At 38.2% G+C, this 24,933-nt stretch overlaps 1 protein-coding gene across 3 annotated transcripts in view; it reads left to right on the forward strand.

Moving 5' to 3' along the window:
- The window catches only part of CDH8 (cadherin 8), a 154,060-nt gene that overhangs the window by 122,204 nt on the left and 6,923 nt on the right, over positions 1-24,933 (forward strand). For all 3 annotated transcript variants that reach the window (XM_027744742.2, XM_027744744.2, XM_027744743.2), the window contains one exon: positions 4,235-4,352. In XM_027744742.2, the coding sequence (XP_027600543.1) occupies positions 4,235-4,352 (118 nt within the window). The remainder of the gene's footprint in view (positions 1-4,234; positions 4,353-24,933) is intronic.

The following is a 24,933-nucleotide window of genomic DNA, read 5'->3' on the forward strand; positions in this document are numbered from 1 at the left end:
CAGAATTTTGACTTCAGTGCTTGAGTCAGTGTTTAAACCAGAGCAATATAAAACTGAGTACAGTGGTCCTCTAGTCTCTGGCAATTTGTCTCTTATTTTATTGGTTTCTCCTGCTAGAATTGCCTTTTTCTAATGGAAGAAATCTTCACATGGATCTTTGTCTGTCTGAAGAGTCAAATGCAGGTCCTGGCAGTGAAGGGCTTTGGCTAAAAAGGCAAAGTTAAAATTATCCTGTGAAAAGTCTACTCTCATGGTATTTTGAGTCTGCAAAGTCATGCACGAATAACCATGAAGAGCAATGGGACTGCAAAAAGGTTTTTCAGACTTGGAAGATCAGTTTTAATAAAAATAGGAAAGAGTTTACTAGTGATGAGGAAACATTGTCAGTGAAGTTACTAAGTTGCATCCCACAAAAAGAGTTTAAACATTACCATGTATTAAAATTGCACGTAGATAGTTATTATAGATTGATAGGAACTTTATTTTTCTGTTTATCCTTATATGCATTATTTCAGACATATGTGGTTTCATAGAAGTACAATACAAACCTACAAATTGTAATGCCAAATTGTCCTGGGGGATCATTTAACTATTCACTACAATACAGAACTGCCTGATAAGCAAAATATGCTGATTTGCTAAGCTTCTGCTAAATGTATGTACAGAATCAAATACATGCATGAAGACTTAATGAAACATCAAAGTTGAAATTTTACATGTAAGAATTTCAGAAATTTCAAGACTAAACAGCCAAAGGGTTATTGACTTTCACTGAATACGTAGTGCAAAAAAACCCCAGTTCTTGTTTTCTTTATGACTATAAAGACAAGCTGTGCCAGGGGAGGCTCAGGTTGGACATCAGGAGGAATTTCTCACTGGAAAGGGTGGTCAGGCCTTGGCAGGGGCTGCCCAGGGAGGTGGTGGAGTCCCCACCCCTGGAGGTGTCCAAGGAAGGAGTGGAGGTGGCACTGAGTGCTCTGGGCTGGGGGACAAGGTGGGGATGGGGCACAGGTTGGACTCGATGACCTTGGAGATCTTTTCCAGCCTAAATGTGATTCCATGATTTTGTGATTCTCAACCATGTTGTGAACCAAAAATTAAGAGCTGGAGTATTCAGTAGAGTTCCATTCCATGATCACACAACACTGAGCAGTAAAATATGCCCATCAGCACACTAATAAAAACATGAGAATTACTGGACTTTTCTCATCCCTAAGGAGTAAAAGATACCACAGCTTTTTATCACTGTATATATGTTATGCTTTTTTTACTTTTCTTTTTTTTTTTTTTAAGAGCTTATTTTAATGCAAAGGCACAAAGAAATAAGGTTGCTATGGGAACTCTAACTCTTAATTCCGTGATGTGTGTGTGTATAACACAACAAGTGTAGTATTCCACTAAGATTGGCTTTTGCATAACATTTTTGGTGCGTTTTCAGAGAAAGAAGGATTTGGTAAACAAGGAAGGGGATGGATGGAAAGAACTGAAATATAGGAAAGAATTCTATAGGACAGATAGAAGTATGTATAAAAAGATATAAAGCTATTGGGGGGAGTCCAGAAAAGGGACATGAAGATGCTGAAGGGCCTGGAGGGGCCACACGAGGAGGGGCTGAGGGCACTTGGTGTGTTCAGCTGGAGCAGAGGAGACTGAGGGGAGAGCTCAGTGCAGTTCCAATTCCTGGGCAGGGGCAGAGGAGGGGCAGGGACTGAGCTCTGCTCTGGGGGGACCAGGGACAGCAGCCAGGGAATGGCTGGAGCTGTGTCAGGGCAGGCTCAGGGTGGATCTCAGCCAAAGGTTCTTCCCCCAGAGGCTGGTTGGGCACTGCCCAGGCTCCCCAGGGCAGTGGGCACAGCCCCAAGGCTGCCAGAGCTCCAGGAGGGTTTGGATGATCCTCTGGGGCACAGGGGGTGACTCTGGGGATGGGCCTGTGCAGGGCTGAGGGTTGGACTCGATGATCCTTCTGGGTCCCTTCCAGCCCAGCATATTCTGGGATTCTGTGATCTATAGTTCCTGGAAAAAAAAAAAAATAAATAAAGTACAAAAAAGATACCTCGTTTCTATTTCTTGAAAATTTCCAGTCTGGGTGATACTCTAAGCTTATTTCATAAAATGTCTGTGAGCTGAAAATCCCTGTTACTAATGGTCTTGGCCACTGACTTTCAGGTATATTAATTGAAAACCTGGAGACAGTGAAGTGAATTTTTACAGCCTGGAAAGAATTAACAGTTCTGTAGCCAGTACAGATAAAATTGTACAACAGTTTGATAAACTGCACCTGTTATGTGCACTTGACCTTCCAGATTTCACTGTGCCATTATCCTTTTCCCCTATTGCCTTCCCATTCTAGCAGTGTTTGAAAAATTGAACACTCATAAAATATATCTGTCTAAATATATCTGTCTTGTTCCGTTTTAAATTGCACTTTTTTTGTCCATCTCTTCTAATGTATGTGTTTGAAATCTTTTCAATCAAGGTTCCCACCTTGGCAGATCCAGTTATTAAAAAAAAAAAAATCTATTTATGTGGTATTTAAATAATCTAAGTTTTTTCAGTAATTTTTTTATAATATTAATAATAAATCTGGCCTATCCAGAGTATGATTAGACAAGGAATTCATTGCCTCAAATTCCTTCCTGAGTTGGGTTGTCCTGGAAATTATATTTGCCTATATCAGTAGCTGCTCAAAAATCTTTTTACGTACATGATTTCAAATATTTATGTTTTAGGGTTGCTCCTTGTAGTTATGCAGTAAGATTTATTCTTTCTTTGACTCCTGAAGAACACAGAATGTGATTTTGACAAGTCTCATGTATGGAACACACACAGATTATAGTCATTGTGGTTAAACTAGTATAAAATGTTAGTTATTGACATTTTCTTAGGGAAACATTGAGGATTTTTAAAGTATAAGTCTATGAATTTGGACAGCAACAGACCCTGCTTCCATTTTTCACTCTACCCTTTAAAAATAAAATTTGTAGTGATTCCTAATTTGAATTTAATTGTCCAAGAAATTATTGGTGCATTGCTTTAGGCATTGCAAGAATAAATACATGAGACAAACATGTTATTGAAATCAATGGACATGGGAAAGGTCAATAATTCTAATTCAATTTCTTATAAAACTCATCTAGTGTGAGCTAACTAGCACTGAAATTCAGCTCTGAGGGTGGCAACTGGATCCATAGCTGACTTTGTTTCCGTTTCTCTGGAAAATAAATGGGATCAAAAGTAATTGCACCAAATCCTTAAAAAAAAAAAAAAAGAAAAAAACCCACAGTCCTCCTGATTATTTTAAAATAATGTTTCTTCCTTTCATATTCCTGTGCAACTTTGTATGATTTGAAGACCAACTGCAGTATCTGAGTGATGTGGGAGGTAAATGGGAAAATGGAGATAAATACACTGTAGATACTGTAGCTGGTCATATGAATCATGTGAGGTGCTTCATACAAAGTTATTTGATTATTTAAAGTTATTCAAACTATCCAAATGCTCTCTCCTCTTCCAACCTTAGAATCCTCCATTATTTGTTAATAATGTTGTTTTAAAACAAACAAGAATATTTGTACTGTTCCTAGTACAGGAACAACTAAGTGTTTATTAAAATTAAAAAAAATTAAAACTCACAAACATAGACTTAGATATTTTCTATTTTTATTTTCAATTTAGATTCTTTATCATCTAAAATGTCACACCAAAAGTTAATTTTAAAAAAAAAATATTAATTGAAGTGAAAAATAGTGGTGGGGGAAAAGAGAAAGGATTAAAGATAGATTATATATCCTGGTCCAGTGAGAAGCATGGCTCTATAAATGAAAGACTGCTATAGGCACCACGAGTGTTTCTGAAGGACAATTTTCTTTCTTTTTATTGTTGAATAATAATTTATTACTTGCCAAAATCAGCAGCAGTTTTTACTGGCCTCTCTCACCTCTCTCTCCTTATTCTCTGCCTCCTTGTTCTGGAAACAGTTTAAATGGGCCAGATATAGTTCCTGTTCCTAAGACTTTCAATCCAAGGTCTTTAAAGTCCTTGCAAGGGTATAAAATAGCTTTTTAAATCTGGAATGCAGAGAAATTAAGTGCGTCCAATAAAATACAATTTTTTTCAATACCATATTTATCTATCTATCTATCTATCTATCTATCTATCTATGTATCTATCCATGTATCTATCTCTATATCTATATCAGGAGTTTGAATAGTTAATGGGACTGTTTCTGTTGTAGGTAATTCAGATTGTCAGTGCTGTTGACAAGGATGATCCTAAGAATGGGCATTATTTCCTGTACAGCCTCCTTCCTGAAATGGTCAACAATCCAAACTTCACCATCAAGAAAAATGAAGGTAAATATAAAACATATACAACGTGCATCTCAACAGCTTAAGTTTTGAATTGTTTTTTTAACTTCCAGTCACTTTACCAGTTTGTCCTTTGGGCAATTACAGTGTAAATAATCTGCTCAGTGGTACCTTGGTTGTATCTCTTAAGCTATTTCCAATAACTTTACAGTAGATAAGAAGAAAGTAAAATGGATATGGAATTTAGATCCAGAAGACAGCTCACTGGCTTAAATAAAATGAAAGGATGGATTTACTGCCTGTATTATTTCTATTAATTTGAAATTGCAGAGATATGCTGTGAGATGAAAATCTGGAACTATGTTGATAAATAAATGTTGATCCCTGCATTGAGTGGTTACAGATGGGAACATAAAACTAAATATCTACTAAACCTCCCAAAGCAAGCACCTTTTCAGGCTGTTTGTTGTGTGTATAAAGGTTTCAAAGTATTTTGGTGAGGAACTTTTACTAGAAAGAGAAATCTGCTGGGCCAGCAAAGCCCCCAAGGGCACTTTGTATCACCGTGCTTTGGAGCACTTCTGGAAGGGCAAAATGTCATTTTGTAGTGCTGTAGAAGGGGACTTTCATGCATGATGGAAAGAAAAGACCCATTTAATATTGTTGAGCCATAAATTTATACTGATCCTTTTCTTTGGCTCACAGATATGTTTGAAGGTCATGTGAGAAAGAGCTAGGATTGATCCCAAGAATGCTATAAATAGTGCTTTATGTATTTCTACTGACTTGAATATTCAGCAAAGTTTTTCCATCTTGGTGGGATTTTTTTTTTTTTAATATAAAACATGCCCTACCAGGAATTTTCGTCAAATTCGGTCCCTTATTTTTCTTATTTTAAATTATAATAAAGAAAATCCCTATTTAGTCTGTTACTAATAGGAAGATGTATGTGTGAGCTGTGTGTGCAGGAGTGTAAGAGTAATACATGAAATATCAAATAAAGAGTTGATACTGTTTTCACTTCTTGTTCTATCTGTTCCAACCAAGAAGCACGATGGCACTGTTTTGTTAAATAACATTATATAAACCTAAATTCTTAAATCTGCTTTAAACATATCCTGTATTTTTCTTTTCTTTAGATATTTTTTTCTCTTCCAGCATTCACAAAGTGTGTCTCTACTTCTATCTGTACTTTCATGTAGGAAATGAGTGTATGTTTTCTGCACTTACAGGAGAAGATAAAACAAACCTCTTCAAAATGCATTTCATAATCATCAGTGGAGCAACATAAATTGAATTAAGCATCCTGAATGTGAGGTGCTTTGCTTGGCACAGCATGACAAAGTAAAAAAGATCTCAGCATTTCTCTTCATGTTTAAATACTGAGCTCATGTTGCTAATTACCCTTGTCCTTCCAATCTGTTACCCATTTAAGATCCACTCTTACTCCTTGTCACAGACAGTGGCAAAATGAGTGCTGATCCAAGTGAGAGTGAGGAAATTTCCTTTATGACAAGGTTGAGAGAAATAAGTCCAATTTTGTTACAGCATTGCCACTCAGTTTTATACAGTTTTTAATGTGTTTGAATCAGTTAAATGTGAAAATCCTCTTAAAACAACCAACTGAAATCTCTTGAAATTAAAAACTCGCTTGAAGAGACTTTTCTGATTTAATCCTTCAGGATCCAATAATAAAATTCCAACTAGGCATGCCATCCTTGTCTATCAAGATTGCTCAGTCAGGGGTGCAGTGCATGGTTGATGCCAGGACATGATCTCCTACAGGAAGCAAATATTCCTGTCAAAGCCAAAATCAGGGTATTATTTGGTTGAGGTGAGTTTTCATGTCCTTTAAACATCATAAATCTTCAGCAAGTCTTTATTTCGTTTGCCACTTAGACAATGAACTTGGCTGTGACTTTGTCCTGCATACATCTGCTAGATAAGTGTGAGTGGTTATTCTTGCTGAAAAAAATACAGTATGCCTAAAGTAACTGAATTCACAAGGCAAATTCCTCCTTTCTTTGTATTTCTGAGTGTCTGGGCTGCCCAGAAGCCAGGCTGGGGTGGTTTGTGAGCAGCTCTGTAAGGAAATGCCTATGACAAGCACCAGCCTCATTTCTGGAGATCAATTGGTGCACAACACACCAAAGCTTGGAACAGAAAAACATTTGCTCACACTGGTGGCCAAAGTCCTTGACATCTTCCTGACTGTGTCCTCAGCCTCAACCTCCTCCCACAGCTTTGGCCCTGCCAAATTCTCTAAGGCAGCAGAGACTGAGGTGGTGATGCTGCAGAAGTGCTGTCCTCCTGTGGATGTCATACAGGGATGGCATTTCCTCAGGAAGCCTCCTCTAGAAAACCCAATTCTTTACTTGCTGGAACCAGCAATTTCTTTCCTTTATTTAAATCGTTTTTCACCGCTTGCCTTTCTCCAAAATTCTCTCAAGGGCAGAGAGAAACAAAAGTACCCCTCCTCAAGAGCATTTGTGAAATGATATTGCCCTTTTGGGTCCTTGCTTTGTGCTTTAGGTAACTTTGGCATTTGGCCCTCACTCCTCCACCACGTAATGACATCATTTAATCTGCTGGCATTAGTATGCAAAGAGTGCAGCTTGGCATCTGCCAGGAGCAGAAAGCTGCAATGTTCTCTCTCTCTGTCCCTCATGCTAAAGAATATATAAGATGCCTGTGGAATTTTCTCTTGCTGTATGGAACATAAGCACAACCATTAATCAATTTAGTTTGTTGCACACAGGCTGATTCTCTTGTTTGAAACTTTCCAGACTGCCCTAAGGCAAGTTCACTTGATCCTTCAGTAATTAATTTACACTGCTAATATTATGATTGGTCACCATAAATATGTTCAACTGAGTGAAACAACAAGTATATTCATCAGAAAATACAAATACCCCTCCCTTCTCCTAAGATTATCTTATGTATTATAGAAGTTATCCTGTGCTCACAGCAGAATATAATTCCATATTTACAATCTTTTCTATAGACAAGATGCCCAAAACTATAGAGACTTTAGTGCCTTTCTGATGTAAATAATGTAAAAAATGTTAATTTAAATGCCATCATGCATCTCAGTAGATCCTCTCATATCAATCTTTATTTTTCATGTCTCCTGATCCATTCTCTGTTTTCTTTCCTGAGCTCAGATGTCTCGTACTGGGCAGTTTTTGTGGATTTTGTGCCTTGGGTTCATGGGCAGTGAGTGATGCACTGAAGTAAAGCAGTGCTGCTCTCTCCAACTGTAATGCAAGGAACACTGATCACTTAGATAGCCAGGTGCTAAAGCTTTATCTGCTCACCAGAGAAATCATAAAATTATATAACAAAAATATAAGGATTTATTGCAACGTGCAAATCATGCAATGTTTCCTGGTGACTAAACCTGTGACTGTGACATAACAAATCCTTGACTGCACAAACTCCTACAAACTGACTGGGCACTTCACTTTTCATGTGTCTTTCTGCTGGGTTTGTGCAGAGGAGCAGAAATTGGGGGGAAAAGTGAAAATATATATTTTGTGTAGTGTGTCTGACAAACCAGAAAAACCTAAAACTTCAGATGAAAATATCTGATGTTTAGACAAGTGTTGTTGCACTCCAGCAATGTGTCATAGACTGACTGGAATTAAACCTTCCAAAAAACGGTAGGATCACAATAAATGACAATAAACTGGCAGGTATTTAGACAGCTGATGAGGATTTTATACTGTCATGGCACCAACAAACCAAAATGAGACCTCTGGAAATGGAATTAGCATTTGTTGGCAGTCTTTTTTTCAGGTGAGTGGTCTTCACAGAGCAACCTAAAATCCAGTGCCAGTACAAGGATCGTCTCCTACATCCCAAAAAATACCCTCACAGCAGTACCTGTTTCCAGCATTGAATTCTTAAGGTTTCCATAGATTGTTCAAGTGAGAACAGAATTCTGTGATAAAAGCCTTTTCACACATGCAAGCATTCTGATAGGCTGCCAATGCATTTTTTACTTTCAAGAACTAGCAAATGCATCTTTGCCATAAAGAGACCTCAAGTTTTTCCCAAAAGACGTTTCCATTGCTGCTCCACGTTTCTCATGGCAGATTCTGTTTCCTAATGGAATAAACCCCAAATCAAACGTTCCACACTGCCTTTGGATGCACCAGTACTTCTGAGAGAAAAAGTGGTGCATCCCTAATGTATAAATGGGATATTCCACACCTCTGACTGGGGCAGAAGCAGTCACAGGGTTTCCTGGATCATGGGCAGGGATTACTTTTGGGTTAGAAATCTTAGTGGCACGACCTAATATTCCTGCAGAAGTCCAATAGCCTGGTCTGGCTCATAATAGGCTGATTATAAGTAATCAGCCTCCCCTCTCCCCAAAAATATTCATCAAAATGTCCGTCTGGTGAGTTGAGTTCTGATTTTGGTCCGAATTGATTTCTGTTCATTCTCTATGACAAAATTAATATTTATTCTCAGCCATGCTTAGTCTGTTATACCTGTGACACCTATAATGGCTCCAGGAGTGTTCATGTTAAAATGACCATTTCTTTAGTTCTTTCCATGCAACAAGTTAAATCTGCCACTTTTGGCCTCCCTGTGCTGCCTTGAAAGCATAGGCAGTGAGTGTCTAATGTATTTAACAGGAAATAGCCTGACAAAATCACTTCAATCACTGCCTTTGTATACTGTTGCTTATTTTAAAATATTTTCTATTTTTCATTGCCTCTTTACCATTAATAAACAAATATTTCTGAACTACTTCACAATAGCTGGAGAAACCAATTACATGCCAGCTCTCTTTTAGATATCTCAAATAACAAAAGCAAATTATCAGCTTTTTTTTTTTTAATACTTCTGTGTCATTGTAGTTTTAACACAATAAAACCTAGATTTTTCCCACATCTTTTTTCCTGAAAACATTCTTAGCAGTATCTGTCAAATACATACCTGGAGGGTGAGTCTTTTGTTCCCACCAGAGTAACTCTCCAGTGTTAAGATGAGTCTTTCCCTGAATCAGGTTCTTTTGGCATTTCTATATAAGTCTCTCTACCATTGTCTCAGCTGCCAGCTAAAGCTCCTTTGGTGGTTTTGATTGACTTTTCTGTCACATTTTCCAAATGTGTTCCCCAGACAGCTCAGGGGTGGCACTGCTGTTTCACTGCCCTCCTTCCACTTTGCCCAATTTCAAAGTTAACCCGCTGACCTCAGGTACAAATTGCCTTAGCAAGGACATCATTAAACCCATCATTTCCTGATGGGAGTGCAAGGAACACCCAGAAAAACAGCACCCATGGATATGAGCAGCACATCCTCGCACATTTTTTGCGGTTTCATGCCATTTTTCAAGAGCCTTGGGAAACTTTGTGGCCCAGCTGCCACGTGCCAGAGGGGGTTTCACAATGGCACTTCTCAAGGGAAAGCAAATGTTTATATATTTCTAATGTGCTTAATTATCACCCTCATTTCTTTTACATCTCAGTAATTAAACTTTCAAAGGACAACTCTAAAACATACCAAATCACAACCTTGTTAGTGGTTTTCTTGAGAAGTGAAATTAAGTGATGTGCTCAAGGATGTGTCTGGCATCTTATAAATAAATATTTTTCTCTCCTGTCTGCCAGTAGTAGTGGTATGGAATAACATCTAGAAGATGTAAAGGAATATGCTGCATAATCAAGGAAACAGCATTGATCAACATCTCTCTTCACAGACATAGTTTTATCACCAGAAATCACAAAGAATCTTGCATAACAAGGTGCAATCAGTGTGAAAGGGGTAGAGTTAAAAATAAAGTATTCCAATGTATTAAAAAATAACAACCTGCAAGCTAACCCTTAATCTGGCACTTGTGTGTCAGTATCTGCCATCCACAGGCACACATCGTGCTTCTCCAGAAGTGTTCATAGTGTGAAAAATGTATTATAAATATCAGACCATCAATCTTTTTCTCAGCATGGCATTTAAACTGGAATTGTTTAAATAGTGGAGTTCAACATTTTTATGACCTGTGCATGCCACAAGAACCTCAGTTTATTGATTTTTTAAATGAATGATAGAGTTAATAATGAAATTGCTAATATAAAATTGTTGAAATATTTCCTTTTTAGCGTGGTTGAAAGATTTTGTTCAGGAAGGTCTTTTTTGCTTATGTTGGAAATTGTAAGTTATAGAAATTAGAAAAAAGCGTATAGGTATTGATATTTTGCTGGGTAGGAGAGTCTAACTATTATCAAACCAAATTATGTGATAGTTAAGGTAGATGAGCTCCATGAAACATTGTAGTTCTGTGAATTTAGACTATTCAGGAAAGCACTGGTTCCAGCTTCTCCTTGATTAATATACAAAAAGTGGTGCTCAGCCAGTGCAAATACTTTTGCTGGAGCCAGTGGTTGTGTCTTGGGTGGTAAGTGTCAAGTCCTTGAAATAATTCATTTTTGTAACTGAGGAAATGCAGTTCCTTATTTATGGTACTCAAGTTCCTTCATCCTTGGTCGTCAGACAATTCACCTGATTGAAACTGCTTTGGATCACAAACTATGTTAGATCTTCCTCTGTAAGAAAAGTAATCAATTTTCTCATTTACATATCTGACAATTCTACGATGTAATGTCATCCTGTGAAATAATAGACTGTGTCTAAAGACTCAAAAGGAGGAGCCCTTTCTGCCAGTGAGAAAGTGCTAAAGCTACGGGAGGTGGAAATTGGTGCTATAGATCTTTATACTATTCTCAAATTCCAGAAGACTGGTTGAATTTCAAGTTAATGACAATATTACCAAGGGACCCCAACACATTCCAGCAGTGCTCAGAAGTTCTGCCTTGCCAGGCACGGAATGCATTTCCATTTTCACTGTATGATTTCACATTGCAGTTGAGGTGATATATCTGATTCCTTTCTGCTATTCCTAGCAAGGTTACACTTTTCCATGGTGCAGTAGTGTCAGTCTTGTCTAGTCTGAGAATGCTGGTGAAAATATTCTCAGTATATATCTTTCTGCTGATAACTTTCTGCCTCCTTTCTCCCTTCTTTCTTGACTCTCATCACTATCAACTCTGTTCTGTTATTCCCCAATGTTCTGTTTTGCCTTGATGTTGAATATCAATTGAGTGCAATTTGAAACAACTTCTCTGGCAGAGGAGGACGTGCTGTTGTTTTCTGAAGTGATTACATTCACATAGATGGAAAGCCAGCATTTTTCCTCTCCTGTATGCCACTTCCTTTACTGACACCTGCTTCTGCTGTCTTCCCCATCTATCTTCCTGCATGAAGATCACTGCTCTTTCTGGGTTCCTTTCTAATTAGAACCACAAAACAGGTGAAAATTCAGTTCAGTTCCTCTGCAAACATACTTTTTAGCCCTATCTGGGTGATTTACACCTTCTTACAATGGTTATGTGCTTTTCACCACTTGGATAGGCTAAAGAGGCGAGTCCTTCTTGGTGCACAAAGCTGCTCTAGCTGAAGCAGAAAGCCAGAACCAGCTCTTGGAAGGCTGACTCAGCTGCCACACTCCTCCACACTGTGACCATTCTGTCTGTTCTGTCCATCTGAAACCTTATTCACTCCTCTCCTGTATTCAGGATGCAGGACTCCAGACAGATTCCCTCCCTCCTCCGCCCTAAGCCAGATGTGATCCATCAAGTCTCCATTCGACTGGACAGGCCAACCTGATGAATGAACCAGCAAGGAGGGGGCCATCTGGTAAGCTGATTGTCCTCTTGCAGGCATCTCCAGGCTCTTCCTCAGCTCTGCTGTGCTCCCCAGCACGTCTGTACTTCTTATATTTTTGTAGCTCCAAAGTGTTTCTCTGGGAGCACTTCTGCTCCAAATGCTGTTTAACCTTCCCCTCCTGTTTTAGTTTAGCTCTGGGGTGACGACTCCTTCCTGAGCCTCACACGTGCAAGCTTTCAGACAGAAGAATTGTATATGCACATTGTAAAATAAGACCCATTTCCACGGCATCACATCCTTTCAGAAAAGCGCCCTTTTTTCGGTCATTTCAATCAACCACAATTACACAGTTATTTCAGAGCGTTAATGTAAACATGACCCAGCCCAAAACAGCATCAGATGTGAGGGATGAAACCCAGGATAAGCCCCTGTCCATGCAGCCTGCCATTATGCATACATGACCAAAGACACTTTTTCTTCACTCATTCTTAATTTATTATTTGTGCTGCTGGCAACGTAATGTTGCCAAAGCGTCAATTATGTTTCATTTTATAAATCAAACTAATTGAGAACCAGATGCAATCTGAGTGAAAAAGATCTGAGGTCGGTGTTGTGCACCATATGCACACCAGTGCTTACTCATGATGAGGGAATGGATTGGACAGCTGTGAATTCTCCTGCTGTAGGAGTTTCATCAAGCTCAGTAGTGGAACATACTCAACTCTCCTTTTCCAGTTTATTTCATTAATTTCATAATAAAACTGAAGGAAAGTGAGCAAGGCTGCCATGACTTTAAAAGACTAAGTAAGGGATAAAAGGTTATGAAAACAAATCCAAAGAGGAAAATAATCTGGTCAGCAAATTAGCATGAAAATCTATCTATTTTAATAATAATATGGAACATGGATGAAAGAAATAGCAGAGAAGAACAAACTGAATCTTCAGTGTGACTTAATTTCAGAAACATAATGGGGAAAACAGACATTAAATCAGGGTCTCAAAACCGAACTGCTTAGCAGGCAGAAAGGTGTTATTCTTAATGAGTACAAAACTTCTAACTTCCAGCAGTGAGGTCTGTGCAGTACCAGCTCCCTGGAATTTAGCAACAGGCAGGAACTGAAGCCCAGGAAGTTCCACCTGGACATGAGGAAGAACTTCTTTGCTCTGCAGTGACTGAGCACTGAACAGATTGCCCAGAGAGGGTGTAGAGTCTCCATCTCTGGAGATATTCCAGAACATCTGGACACAATCCTCTGCCATGTGCTCTGGGGTGGCCCTGCTTGAGCCACTGTGGGTCCCTTCCCACCCCATGTGTTCTGTGATCCCGGGAAATGTTGCTCCACCTGCCTTTTAATGTTCCAAGGCTCCCTAAATGCTCTAGAAACGTAACTCCAGCAGCACCCATGATTATTATATTCTAGGACTTTAAAAGTATTTCATAGCAGTATTTCTAGCTAAGTGAATACATAACGTTTGGAGATAAATTTCCAGATTTTTAACCAACTCCCTTCTGGAAGTATCTTAAGAGATTTCTGTCAAAGTACCACTTCTGGCTCGATGGGTGCATCTAATGCCTCCATGAAAACATTTTTGCCAGAAAACATTTCTGTAGTTGAAGTGTTCACAGACAATGCCCTGTGTAAATGGGTTTAATTCACTGAGGAGGAGGAATGATCTCCTAGGGCTGAAGGTTCTGGGAGGGCCTCTGCCCCTTCACCACCTCAATATATTTGTTACCTGACAGAGTCATGCTGCATATAAGAAGCCCATCTCTGTTTTCACTTCATTGTTAGGTTTGGTTTTGTTTTGAATATTTGGATTTTCTCCCTAAATACCTAATCAGTAAATATGGCACGGGATTATTTATCTTTTTTTTTTTTTCCTACATCTTGTAATTTTATTGGTTTCTCTCATTATGGACTATTTGTTTGTTTTGTCCAGTCCAAAATACAGACTGTTGAAGGAGAATAACAATTAACTGATTAATTACTGTAATTGACAAAAATTGCTTTTGTCAATTAATGAGAAACTAGATAGGAGTCTAATTTTAAACTTTCAGTCTTAGTAAAGATTAAAAGAACACCAACACTCTTCTACTAGAGGAAAAATCTAAACAGGCTAAAAATGAAAACAATTTAAGCATGAACCATCAGGTATTAACTGTTAATTTTTCCTTTGATTATTAAAAATCTCCTTTTGTCATTATATCAGACCATTTGCACGTGGTTCCTCCATTAAAATAGAAGGTATTAATTTTTCACACTTAGCCTCAAGGCTTATCTGATAAACTATTACACAGCTGACATTATAATGTGAATTAAAAAGACTAAGATCATGCTCCAATTTGCATCTTGTTTTGGACCAGTCCCACAAGTGGTGTGCACAAGGAAGGAGTTAGTGTTGGAATCACAGTCCTCCTTCCTCCTACGAGGTGACCATTGCCTTGTATTGGGATGTGAACTCTCTGTCTCTACATTCCCCTGAACCTGTCTGGTGTGGTCACAGTTATTCCAGACCCTTTTATTTCCTCCTTACCTCTTTTTGAGGAGATGACTGTTCAAGAATGGGCTGTACCTTTCTGTCAGAGCAAATATAACAGTGACACGTTGAAGGAAAGACGAAATTTTTCTATGAGTTTTACCAAAGCTTCTCACATCAACCTTTAAGGGAGACAAAGCTTTTATTCAGTTGGTTGAGGTTTTTTTTCGTATCACTGAGGTTATTTTCCCATCAACTCCTGATTTTGTAATGCCTACGGGTGACCTTGTTGTAAAATATGTCACTTTGTTGATCTTCATTTAATTCTATCTAATTAGGATGTATTTTATCTGGCAAGCATCCAGTAATTAGCGATATATTTATGTAATTATTAGCATGTAATATTTATATAATAAATATGCCTAGAAGGCAATCCATTCAGAGGGCAGAGAAGAAGGAGAGTACATGATTTCCCTGAATGCAGAGATCTTACATTTGGAGCCAAAAGCAGAAAATAAATGAAAGGCATAAGTTGACCTGTCAAGTCTGGGGAGAGATTTTGCATATCCTCAAATGATAGGATGTGCACACTTGGTAATCAGGGCTGATTAGAGAGGGAGTGAAGATGGGCCCCTGTTTGAAGTGAGATAATAAGCCAGCTTGTTAGGGAGAGATAAATAGAACTTGAAGAAAAGGACCAGATGTCTGCTTGATGGCATTGAAGAGGAAGAGCTGGTGGGGTCCTCGGAAGGTAACGTGGATGGATGTGGAGCCAGATTCCAGGGAATCAGTAAAGCAGTGGTAGCTGTCTGCCTGTACTGAGAGAGCAGAGTCAGATCACCCCAGCCTGGCCTAACTAACTGTGGGCTTATCAAGCAAACTTCACTTTTCCTATAGGCCAAGGACTGTGTACATCCTGGAGCAGGAACTGTAACACCACAGTTTTTGGCTTGTTTCATACATCTGATTCTGTGATAAGAGATAAATCAGGAATAAAGCCCTCTCTGTGGAATTATAATGTCAGTTGTGTTTGCCGTTGAAGTCATAAACCTTAAAAGGAGCATCATGAGTAGTTCACTGAATGCTGATGAAAACACTGTTGTGCTCTGAGAATGTTAGACTGTCTTGAACAAGAACACCAAATTTTTTCTTCCCTTTAATTTTTGTAATGTGATAGATGACAAGAAAGTTTCACGTTGCTTTTGTAAAAACTCATAAAACCTTTGGGGGTTGTTTGTGTTTTGTTAGGAAACGTTCATTCAGTCTAACCTAAACTTGAAGCCAAAATCTAGGTTATAGGAAATAATAAAAAATAAAATAGAACTGTTTCATGTAGCCTTTTTGAACTTGTCACTCCCTAACCTTGCTTAGCTCTGCCTTGCCACTTTCTATAACATTTTCATCCATTATATGTGACCCTTCTGTAAAGTGCTCAGTGTTCCCCCCAACAAAGATTGAGACCTTGTGATCTCAGAGCACTCTGCAGGAGTGATGGTTTTTTGATTGAGGAATTGCTCTGCAGTTCAGAACAGTTTTGTAGAGCTGGGTTATGGGTTTCCTGCATGAATTTGGACAAGTCATTTAATCACCGTGGCTGTCAATGTGCCATGCAAACACTGCAGAGCTGTGGGCAGTTCCCTCTGGAGTGGGAAAGACTGAGGTTTTCGAGAGGGGTTTAAGGGGTCTCTGGATTCTTCTGAGACTCCTGTTAGAAAACATATAGAAATTATTTGTCAGCTCAGGGCAGGAAATGTGAAGCCCACTCTAATGCAGCTGTTGTATTTTTGATTCTAGCAGCAATACTAAATACTGAGGAAGGTAGTTTAGACTCAATTCTACATCATTTATCTCCTTCTATATCATCTTTATCTATCCCACATTGTTGCAACTTCTGTCTTTGTACTTTCTATTTTTAAATGAGAAAAAAAATTATACCAAATCAACTTTCTCTTTATTTGTGCTTTTCTTCTGCTAACATGCAAGATCAAAAGATGTAGTTGTCTTAAACTTTGTAGAGTTCTAATGCAATCTGTCTAGTAGAACCATTTACTTCAAAATTTGTATACAGAACTTAGCTTTTTCTTGGCTAAAAGTGTTTTGCTTAAACATTTTTTCTTTATTTTTTTTCTCCCAGTAAGGAAATGTAGTTTTCTCAAAGTATCTGTGCTTTTTTTGTTTTCTGTCCACCTTTTTGACTATTTTTTAATTCAGGACCATGGAAGTATTTTTGGCACATTGAGATGTATCTTCCTTTGCCAGTAGAGTTGCCATCTCTTATAATACTTTTACATGATCCTGCTTTGTATTTTTATTGCAGCTTCAGCCTGCACACTTCACTTGTACTTTATCAGAGTCTTCATCACAAATGGGAAGACAACAAGGAACATTTCACTGTGATCTGCAAGGTTCTCTTAGTATACAGATGCATTATATATTTATACCTCATAACTTCTCTGCTTGGCACAAAGAGAAAGAATGAATAAGATGTCTGTTGTTTTGTGGCAGTTATATTTCAATAATGAATAAGAGGTGTTTTACCATTTGTAGAACCTCCATCCTTGGAGGTATTCAAAAGCCACCCAGACAAGGTCCTGGGCTTTAGCAGGAGGTGGACCAGGTGACCTCCAGAGGTCCCTTCCAACCTCAATGATTCCATGACTCTGTGAGAACCCTGAAACACCTCCTGAGCTGATGCTGCAGTTGGCAGATAGTTACCAATGTCAGCACTGACTCTGCAGTGGTGAGGCAGAATTCAAATGTTGACTTTTTCTCTGGCTCCTTCTTCTTTCCAAGTTATGTGTTGTGTCACAGAACGTATATAGTAAAATCAGGGTCTTGCAGTAAGTCCCAGTCTTGGAATCCAAATTCAGATGTGTGTGTGTGTTTGCCTGCTTTGATTCTCAGTAATCCAACTGTGTATCCTACTTTGGAACTTCTGGCTATGCCAAGTTTTCTCCATGTAATGTTTGCATGCTGTGCAGAAACGTTCCCAGGAGTATCTGGAATGTTTCATTTGAAAACTTTATGCAATCTATTCCACCCTATAGATGGGTAATTGTGGTGGGTTTTTGTTTTTCTTTTCACTTACTGCAATTCCTTCTCTGGATGCCTTTTGCTCTTCCCTGCATTTCAAATGGCCATTAGTCTTCACCATGGGAGACACATCCTCAGTGAGAGGTGTTCATATAAGACATTATGTGTATACTTTGGGTGTAAGACAGAGATATAAATTACTGCCATTAATGGCCTGATGATAACAAATTGTTATTGTTATATGTAATCTGCATTTCAGAATGTCTTCCAAAAGTCATTATCATGCTGCCTGTGTGCCCAGGGGCAATGTTATACCATAGCATTTCAGTCTTTCAAATTACAAAAAGCTAATATAACTCTTGATGACATTTACAAAAATGTATAATGGCACTTCTTTCAGTTCTCTCACAGAAATTATTCTCAGTGAAGTTAAAGGGAGTTCTGCACATATAAGAACTGCTGGATCTGGCACTTTTTAAAAATCAAAGCCACGTTTTTGTTTTTGTTTTTGTTTTTGTTTTCTTCAATGGCACCAGCGCAAGAAAATGTTCAGTCAAAATTGTTTTTAATTTATTTTCAGACTTAAAATGCCCCAGCCAATGTAAGTCATATTTAACTTTCAATATTCTTTGGCGGAGAGGACACATTCTAAATTTCTTCTCATAGTAAGTTGTTATGTCAGAGTTATAAAGCTCTGAAAATTGGCATTTTGTAGTGGAAGTGCTGACAAGACCTTTATTACATCAGTACAAATAAGCAGCATTCCAATAAATGTTGGTTGCTGTTTTTATAGTCTGGTGTTTGCTTTCTGCCACTGTATTTCAAAGTGAACATTATGACAAAAGTAAATAGCATAATAGAAATGCACTAGTATGGCTTGAGTTTGGCTCTTACTGTTATAACAAAACTTCAATATGGTTGATAGGTCTGATTCCAGATTTAGGTTTAAGGTCTGTTATATGATCTACTGGTAAATTGTTTTAAACTTTTATTGTGTGCATGAATTTGTTCCATGGAGTATTGGAATGGAAAAGACAGTTATCATGGCAAGGGAAAGTGGTTGTTTTTTAAGTTACTTAAACGCCGAGAACACATCACATTTAAAACCCAAAAGGTTCCTACTTAAGTTTTATGTTTCTTACTGTGGCATTCACAGTTTACATTCTGGAAAGAAAGATTCACTTCCGACATCTCTGGTTGTCTTCATAGTCATGAAGACTCTGAACTTTTCCAGAGCCTGGAAGTAAGTCATTGAAATAAGAATTGAAGGACGTGTGTAAGAAGGGAAAGGTGAAGAACATGGGATGGAATTCTTTTGGAACTTTTCCATCACCTACCAAAAGTAGTATGAATTTCACTGAATCTGATAGAGATTTAGCTTTACACATAAGAGAACCCCAAAGCAATGTGATGTGTAAAGCTGTGCATCTCACAGTGACCCAAGGGCCTTAGGCATCTGTCTGTCATCAGCTTCACCTCCCACACTGCATTTGTAAGCACACATTCATAGAAAGAGTAAGAATCCATTATCCCTCAAGAGAAAAACAGATGGCAAAGCCTCGGGGTATTTTGGCTTTCTTATTTATCTTTGCAGCATTTCTGTTGGAATCTGGTAATACAGTACTGGAAAGTTCTTGGTTCAAATGCAAAATATAGCCATTATTTTATCAAAGCACTGTAAAACACAGTATTACTTTCTGAAACTTTTTGGTTAAAATAACAAGAGAATAGAATTAACTAGAATATGTAGATTTCAAAAATGATCCATCAGTCTATGCAAATTGCTGTGTTAATAATGTATTTTTAATGCTGAGCACATTTGACAGCCATTTCATCTCTCTTTCTAAACCAGAGCTTGGCAACCTGCATTAATTCTTACACTTTACAGATGTAACATTCAATGCACATGCCATGTAGTGATGTGATCCGAATAAAGGAAAGCATGTCAAAGCAATGGGATTATTAGTAAACAACTTTGTGGCTGGTTTGTTGAATACAGAAGAGAAAAATGAGAGGCAAAAGCCATCGCTGTTTGAGCATATCTTACATCTTCCCTGGGTTGGATTTGCTGCAGATTATGGGAGTGTCAGTCCAAAGTGGCACCAGGGGTTTAGAAAAGATAACTGGCCACAGCAGAGTGGGTGACACTCAGTCAGGTGTGTTGGATGCAGTTCAGTGTGGGAACTGGGGGGCTTAAACACACCCAGAGCCCCAAGGTCCCTGGGTTGACTTGCCTTCTATGTCTGTAAATTAAAAAAGAGGGAGAGGTACCGTGTCCTAATTATTTCTCTACCCCGTTAACAATAGAACCAGTATTATTTCAGACTCAGCCCTTGCTTCTACATCATTATTTCTTCAGCAGGGATTTTCTGTCCTTTCTTCAATGAGTTAAAAAACCCAGGTACAAAATACAAGAGTTGCTGCTAGACTGCAAGTGACCATATAGTTATGTTTGATTATAGATCTGCAGGCCTAAAGGTCAAAGGAAAGTTTTAGAATACTTAAGAGACAATTATCTAAAGTTCAGACTTTTCCAAAGGAATAGAACTAGAAATTATACAGACTATTATCTAAAGTTCACATTTTTCAAAGGAAAAAAGTAGGAGGAAATGCTCATTCATCATCACTTTGCTGGTAATTTGTCTGGCTTTTTTTTTAAACTTCTGTCAAGAATTTATTTACTACAAGTTCCGTATCACACAGTAGTACTAACATAATTATTCCCCTTTCCAAGAAATTTGAACATATGAGAGTGATGTATACATGATTAAATATTACTTTGCTCATGATTCAAAATTCCCAACAGTGCTTTTTATTTCTGCAGAGGGGTACATGGAAATATGTTTATGTTTTTTTATTCATTAGTTGATTCAGCTTTTCAGTTCTGGCATAAGCTATTATTATTTAGGCCAACTGGTAAAGAGAATAAAAAATAATCAAAGATACAAAATATGTGATATATTCCAATTATTCTTTTACCGATACATTTTCTCCCATGAAATACTTTTTTTCCTGTGTTCTTTTTGTTGTTTTAAGGGATTACAGAAAGCCCAGCTCCCGAGGCAAAAAAAAACAATTGAAGAATGTAATTTATTATAGGAATGTTTTGAGTGGCCATTAAGGATGCCAGTATGACATGCAACTTCTTATGGTGCAGGAGAGACAGTTTGATCAGTCAGCTGAATTTTTATAGCACAAAAACTTTTTTCTTTTGGACCTGATGTCTGCTATCAAATTTGATAGCAGTCATCAATCTGCTTTTTTGAAGACATCACAATTTTTTGACATTCATGAAAAGCAGGTCAGTTTGAAATACCTGTGAATGCTTCAGTGCCCATATGGTTTGGCTGTCATAAATCAGAAAAATATACTATAAAAATGGCACTTTTTATTTTCAGATTATTTTGTAAGCCTTGTACTTGAATAGAACATTTATGCCATTACTATGCAGATTAGACAAGGGGTCACTTTTTGTGGAAACTGCTGTTCAACACAATTTTGTTTGAGACACACATCAAGGAAGACCTAATACACTTGTAAAATATTACACATGACACACTTATGTGTTTATATGAATATACATACAAGTTCTCATAAAACATATTTGATATCCATAAATGCACCCATGTTGAAAACACCAGGTTTAATCATGAAACAAAATTGTGATAGTAATACTAATGAACAAATAGATTATTTTTTTCAGGTACTAAAGACTGACAACTTTATAATATACAAACTTGCAATTGTTCCCTTTTAATTAGGTCCCCTTTAAAGAGTGTTTCAGCCTAAGGCAGAAATGAAAAAAATACCGCCTTAAATGGGTGTTTCTCATAAAGCTTTTTGACAGCATTCTTTTGGAAGCAGGAAACTGATGCTTCCAACTTGTACCAAAGTGGAGCCTGAAATATATAAATCAGCTTTTCAGCCCAGGGCCTGTCTGTGAACAGTGTTCTTTTACAAGGGGAACATGGATGAGGATGTGCTTTGAGTCCTTGCTCCTGGTTCTTGTGCTGGAACAGAAACCAGCTCGTGGTTATTCTTTCCCAGGGATTTTGTAATTATGAAAATTAAACAAAAAAAGAGATTTCAAAACAGTTGAGTTGACAAAGATGCCACATGTGAGACTAAGTGTAGGACCTACTGGGGCTGAATTAATTTGGTTTGGTTCTACAGCGCAATCCTATGAATATAAATATGTATTATTTGTGAATCTTTTCATGAGAAAATATGCAAAAGAATAATGATTAAGGTAAGGCTTAGAGCTCATGGAGTGCATAGAGAGACTTTTTGAGAGATCTCTGTGTTTTGACAACTTGATTGATTCCCAGAATCTAAAATGGGGATTGGAATCTTCCCTATATTCTGCTATTTCTGTGTTGTTAGGTTTGAATTTTGAAGAAAACCTAAAATACCAGTATTACTACAGATCTTTTAAAAAATCTGTGTTTGACACTGAAAGGTCTCCAGTACTGAAGAGTAACAATTACAGAAAGCACTTGAATGAATCAATGGTTATGCAAAGAGCTGAAATGTTACCTTAACATTCTCTGGAATGTTCTCTTCAAGTGCATTTGCAGATTGCTAAATGTTATAGTGCTAATATTTCGTAGAATGTCATATGTTCTGTTTTTCTGCCTGTAATTTTGTAGTTTCCACTGAAACCTTGATGATAACAACTTAATTGCTCAGTTATTTCAAGTTTGGGAGTTTTTTTATGTAAGAATAGATGCCACTTATGAACTGAGAGAGGAAATGAATGAGCCATCCTTGTCTTTTCATTATCAGAAAAAGCAGGGAGCGTCACAGTAAGGATATTCTTTATGCTCTTCTACTTTTGTAAAGGACTCTGTTTTACAGGGAACATCTTTTAAGTTAAAAAATGTACACAATAAGATATCTCTTATAAACACGAAGACATGTATTTCTGGTGTTTCCAGCTGTAAAGTTTCCAATTAAAATTCTTTCTTCACATAAGTAATATATCCAGCATAGATAACAACTTCTACCACAAAGTCCTTAATACCAGTGGTCGTTTGATCTTTCTGGAAATGTTCTAAAAGGGATAGGAAAAGAAAGACAGAAAGGGTTATGTAGGTGTAAGGTTACCCAGCAGGGAAGTCCACTGATCTCCACATATTAGAGACCACGAGGGAATTAAAGAATTGCAATAGTGTGTGCAGAGAAAATGAAACTTGGATGCAAACTGACTGCTTCTGATTTTTACTTTTGTTCTGTGATTCTATTGTCTGACTTAAAATTGCAACGTGTTCCTGTACAAAGTGGGAGATGAAGAAGTTGACTCCTGCCTGCTAATTTCCCATCCAAATTGGTGTCAGTGCTGTTAAAGTCACTCATGTCCAGCAAATCCAGAAGCAGCTTTGTATAACAATTACTACATTTACATTTTCTTAAAATCTTGCATCCAGGAGCCTCAAAAGAGACCTGGGAGTCTTGAGAACTGGTGGGGGGGATCTGCAGGAAGCACTTGACCCTGCGGTAATTACGGTTATTCAAACTCCCTTTGTCTGGAAATCACACTGGATGTCTCATAAAGACCTTCTGCATTGCCATTCTCTGTTCCAGCTGTGAGGGAGATATTCCCAAAACAGTCTCTTTCACGACTGTTTAAAAAAATCTTCTTATGAACTTCAAAAACGGAGAGTCAGACAATGAACTGATTTGGTTTTATATTTAAAAATGGTAAAAATGAGCTCCAGATGTGAACTGCAGTTGTGTATTCCTGGCGCTGTGTCACTCTGAGCTGACACTGAGGGTAAGGCAATTATTAGGGTCCCTCATCTGACACTATTCCTGAAGCCTGTAGGACAGACAGAGCTCCTTGTCCATCCTGGGTAGTTGGTACATCGCCCATGAGAGGGCATCTCACAGGACTCAGGCATTTCCATGACCTTCTTCAGCCCCTTCCTCACATAAAAGGGCACAGATTTCAGGGAGACTCGTTTTCATGGAGAACATCAAAGGCCCTCCTGACTGTGCCTCAGTGACCGGAGGTAAACACTTGGTGTCTCTTTGCCTGTGGCAAAGCTTTATTAACAGACAGGTTTGGGGGGTTTTCTGCATGTAATTTTCCTTGTTTTGCTAAAAGTAACACGCTAAATAAATAGCCTGAACAGCACTATAATGAAGGATCAGTGGGTTAATTGGAAAGATGAGTGGAAAGAGACTGTCCCCTCTCCTGTTGAGCACCTGCTGCCAAGATAATTCCTGCAGCAGTGCTGGAGGTTGTTCCTGGAGGAGATTCCTGCTGTTTTGTCACCTACCAGTAAAGGGAATGTCCACAGAGAGAAGGAAGCAAATCAGATAAGTTAAGTTTACTGCTAATCAACTGCTAGGATTTAGTTTCGAGTTCTAGGATTTAGTTTCAAGTTCTAGGAGCCAACTAAAACGTCAGTTAGAGAGTCGTTGTTCTTCACTCGAGCCACATTTCCAGCAACACCAAGGTATATTTATTTCAGGATGTAGCAATGAAGGGAAAGGAATTAATTGCTAAAGAAAATTGCCAAGGCACGTGGAGGGCTTGCCATCCATTGGCAAAACAGTTTGGTTGTTTCATTTTGCTTTTTCTATTGATGATTTCTGATTGCCAGTTTCTTTCCAGGCACAACATATTCACCTTTAGTCAAACACAGCAGCTTTCAACCAAAAAAAAACACCCAACCCCCCCCCCAAAAAACAAACCCAAAAATCCAACCCAGCTAGCCATCTGTAAGAAAAGAAGGGTTATTCTCTTCTCCTTGTTTTGCATCTCTTCTGCACAGTACTGATTGTTCAGCCATAACAACTTCTTTTGCACTTAAATATTTCAACTAACTGTCCTACATATCTTGAATATCTTTTACTTTATCTCATTTCTTTTGAACTAGAATTTAGAACCTTTCCTGGTATCAGGTGGTTTCTTGCACACAGTTACAGCTTCACTAATTGGCAGTAGTGGGCATATTTTCTCCATCTCTTCTTCCTCTCATTTTTTCTGCCCCCTCCTATTTGTCTCTTCAGAGCACATACTTCCTTTTTTACTGAGTTTTACACCCTGATTCTGGCTTATTAGAATTTGCTGTGCCAGGCAGGATAGCAGAGAGTGTGCCAGAAGGGATCTGAAGCTGCCACCAACAAGCACAGCTTCTCTTCATTGTTTCTTCCTAAAGCAGGTGCCTTCCCTCTTTTGCATATCTGTAAAGTGCAGGGCTGCTGGGGCTCAGCTCTCAGTCCTCTCCTCCAGCTTGGACAGAGAAGGACTGTACCAGGTTCCTAGAAAGGAACAGGCTGTATCAGTACAGATTTTAGAGCACAGGAAGTCACTGTGTAATATAACTGTAAAAGTCTCTGGAGTTCTGAATAAATGACTACAGATGTGACACTTCTGAGTTGGATTTGTCTCAAAGACAGAAAGAGCTGGAAATTGAGCTCCACATAGTCTTTT

The sequence above is a fragment of the Pipra filicauda genome, unplaced genomic scaffold (genome assembly GCF_003945595.2).
Source record: "Pipra filicauda isolate LSUMZ 115617 unplaced genomic scaffold, ASM394559v2 scaffold296_size2174093_pilon, whole genome shotgun sequence".
NCBI lineage: Eukaryota > Metazoa > Chordata > Aves > Passeriformes > Pipridae > Pipra > Pipra filicauda.